The sequence below is a fragment of the Asparagus officinalis genome, chromosome 8, assembly GCF_001876935.1.
Source record: "Asparagus officinalis chromosome 8, Aspof.V1, whole genome shotgun sequence".
Classification (NCBI taxonomy): Eukaryota; Viridiplantae; Streptophyta; class Magnoliopsida; order Asparagales; family Asparagaceae; genus Asparagus; species Asparagus officinalis.
The window spans coordinates 2,951,906-2,955,423 of record NC_033801.1 but is presented as its reverse complement, the minus strand read 5'-3'; the positions used below and the strand labels follow the sequence as shown (position 1 = coordinate 2,955,423).

Below are 3,518 nucleotides of genomic sequence, written 5' to 3'. Positions count from 1 at the left end.
TCAAACTTCATCTTACAATTGAAACTCCAAACTTCAATACTTTTAAATATTCGTATGTAGTTGTAAAAGCAATGTAAACTAGAGTATAATTAAACAACACGATTAAAACACTCTCTCTAGATTGTTGGCGTATGTTCTAGAAAGCTTACATCTGGTCACTAAACAAATCAATCAACTTAACGAAGAAAATACTTAATTTCACCCTTAATTACTTAAATAACAGAAGAAGGTACAGCTAGCAATATATTATCTTTGCATGCATGAAGTAGTTTATGCGTGTCTATCAATCAACAGCGTATGTCCATCAAAGGGCGATAGCAAATAGTGATAGCACACCATCGGTTGCCCACTATCAATGTTGGACGTACGCAAATCTATATGATAGGAAAATGACCTGTATATATGACGATGTAACTATGTAACTACCAATTAAACATGCGTCCTCAGTATATCAAAACACTGTACAAAAGAAGTATGTAAAATCTACTTAATTTGCTCTCAATAATGCATCTTTTTCTTTTAATTTATCCAGCCAAATCATGAAGCAAATGAGTATCCATAAGATTCCTATAGGGGAGAGTCTGGCCATCTTCATCCAACATAGAGAACTGAACTTGTCTTTCATCATCGATGTGATCTCTAGAGAAGCCCAATGTTAGCGAAACGCCGCTAGCGTCGTAGGGGCAGAAGTCCAAATCGACTTCTCCGAAATTAGCGTTAGGGTTAGGATGATTGTTACTATTGTTTATGATGGAGGAGAGAGAGTCTGATTCGTTCATAAGAAGCCCATGCACGGGCTTTTGTTCCTCAGCACTAGGGTTCGGGTTTGAATTGGGGTTGAACTTCTCTTCTTCTTTTAGCTCTTCCATGTACATCTCTTCCACCATTGGCTTCCATAGCCTCACCCTTGCATTTATGAACCAGTTGGAGACCTGTTCGCAATTTGCAACATTCATAGTTATCGTAGATGTGACCTTAAAGGACTTCAAATTGAAATTAGGGCAAATAATCATATGAAATTGCCAAAACTAATTATCTTTTTAATTTGGATTAGAAAGGAGTAGCTAGCTAGCCTACAATTTCATATGTATATGGGTCATTCAAATGGATAATAATTTAGATTGTCCTTCTTATTCTATTATATATCTGTACGTTGCCATTCATTTCACTACCATGATGCATAACTGGTTCATAGCAAGTAAGAATAATATGCATGAAAGCTCATATTTAAAATATACTCTATGTTAATTAGAGCTTACTGGGACCAAGTTTAGGACTAAAGTGATTAAGTGCAAGTAATATTATAACAAGGTTTTTGGACCATATAATTATTAAGACTTAGGGTTATATTGGAAATATACCTGACTTCTAGAGAGTCCAGTTTGCCGGGCTAAGATATGCTTGTCCACGTCGCTGGGATACCTGTTGTCAAGTACTAGTAGACACATCATTAATAATTCAAGTCCAACAAGAAGAATTAAGTATGTGGAATTAGGAGGCAAATTAATTTGTTGTTTAATGTATTGTTTTATTTTTCTCATTGACAAGGTCTAAGCTTCACCTAGTATACTCCAAACCTTAAAAAAATTAATGAAGTCCAAATAGATTAATGATAGTTGGTGCTAAAATAGAAGTTGGCGTAGAAATCTTGAAACTGATTTAACTTCAAATGAAGGAAATTTGAAGATCAGCCAAACTAAGGCATAGAATCAATATTAAGATCTTATAGGTATAACTTCAAAACAAAGTCCTTTGTGAAATAGGCTTTTCTATAAAATATTGTACAAAGTCTTAAGGGATCAGGTATCAGTTTGTTGTCTATTCTCTTTTAACTATTTGCAAAATCATGTTAAATAAAACTATGGAGAGAATCCTTCTTGACTACCCTTCAAAACTATAACGACTTGGAGTCCTCAAATTTCTACTAGACTTGAGCCAAATAAAACATATTTTCATAAACAAAATCTAGAAATTAATGGTGAAAAATAAATAGATATTTGTTAGATTATGAATGTTTTTTAGGTTAAATATTGCAGATTCATGCAATATCCTTTTCTTAGAATTTGACTGATTGATCGGAAAACGAAGTAATCTCTCGTATTATTTGTGATCAGTGAATGCCGTGCGGTGTCAATGTTTTGTTATGGAGAAAAGTCGGTGATAAGACCCTGTATTCTTTCAAGAGCTCCGATATATATTTGGGCATCAAGATATGTAAGTGCTAATAAAATTGTCATATATAGGAATAATGCAATTAGTAAAAGGATAGAGAGGATTACGGATGCAAAAAATGCTCGAAAAGCCAAGCTCTAAGAACGGAAACAGATCTCTCGGGTAATCCCCTTTGAGGCCTCCAAGGCTGGCTCTCCATGATTCCGGCATTCTGAAAAGCCTTCTGCTGCCTCAAACACTGCTCTAACTTCTTCAACCTCGGAGTTTCCCCTTTAGTAGCTCCTGGTGCAGCTGCTGTACTATCTCTTTCTCCCATCGCCATTTTTGTCGCTTGAATTTGGCTCGTGATGCCATCTTTTAGGCATCGGAAATGCCTTGACATGGCCTTTGAGGCGAGGGTTGAGTAGACTGTCGCCGAGCCTTCGCCTGCTATGGACTCGAAGGAGGATACAACCGCGCGCATTTGCTCACAGTATCGTCTGTACCTCCTGTGGACCTATATATATATGCGCATACAAATCAAATTACTAACTAGACTTGTAAATGATGTCAACATTATTTGAAGATGCGTGTTGTCTTCAGTATTTTGTCCATATATATGGTTGCAGATGATTCACATATTGAACGTTTTGTAACGTAATAAAAACAAGCTGGTGCAGCTATATATAACGGAATGTCTCCTTTGCAAATTTAAAATTTATAATGTTTAGTAAAAAAATCATAGTAATTAATTAATATTTGGTTGTTTCTATCGCACGAAGAATATTGTTGAAAGGCATCTGATTGTTCTCCAACTAATGCGCAGTTAAAGTTAATGATATAACAAGATAAAGAATCACAAATTCAAATATCATTTTGATTCGTATTCAATAGAGCAAAGGAGCAGCCTTTAATTTGGTCACTCTTTAAAGAAAAGAAGGGGGGCTCATATTATGATAAATTGATAATGAACTGATTGATAAATTTGTAATATTGTTGCATGTGAGGACAGGCTAGCGTTTAAATAGATGCATGTGTATTGTCTGTTGCACTTGTATTACGGCAATAGCTTTTTTAACAGATGGTTTTACATGCTGAAGGCTTTGAGATCAACAAAATGATTGTTGACATTATTTAGTGAATAGATAGTAGTAACTATAAGCATTTGATTTATTCTAATGAATTTTTGTTTGAGATAAAGCTGCTTGGTAATAACTCCCTGCGTTTCATATAATTTGATCTCACCAAAATAAATTATTCTATTTAACTATTTAAGAGCAACATCTGATTTTTTTTTTCAGAGAATATTATTCACAAATATGTGAAGTTTCACCATATTTGTAGATAAATAAATACTTCATCAATTG

At 34.5% G+C, this 3,518-nt stretch overlaps 1 protein-coding gene across 1 annotated transcript in view; it reads right to left on the bottom strand.

The window, feature by feature from the left end:
* Positions 351-3,518, bottom strand: part of LOC109823028 (homeobox protein BEL1 homolog) — a 4,597-nt gene continuing 1,429 nt past the window's right edge. The window contains exons 2-4 of the mRNA XM_020389344.1: positions 2,280-2,668; positions 1,362-1,422; positions 351-932 (exon numbers count right to left, since the gene is read on the bottom strand). Of these exons, the coding sequence (XP_020244933.1) occupies positions 525-932; positions 1,362-1,422; positions 2,280-2,668 (858 nt within the window). The 3' untranslated portion in view covers positions 351-524. The remainder of the gene's footprint in view (positions 933-1,361; positions 1,423-2,279; positions 2,669-3,518) is intronic.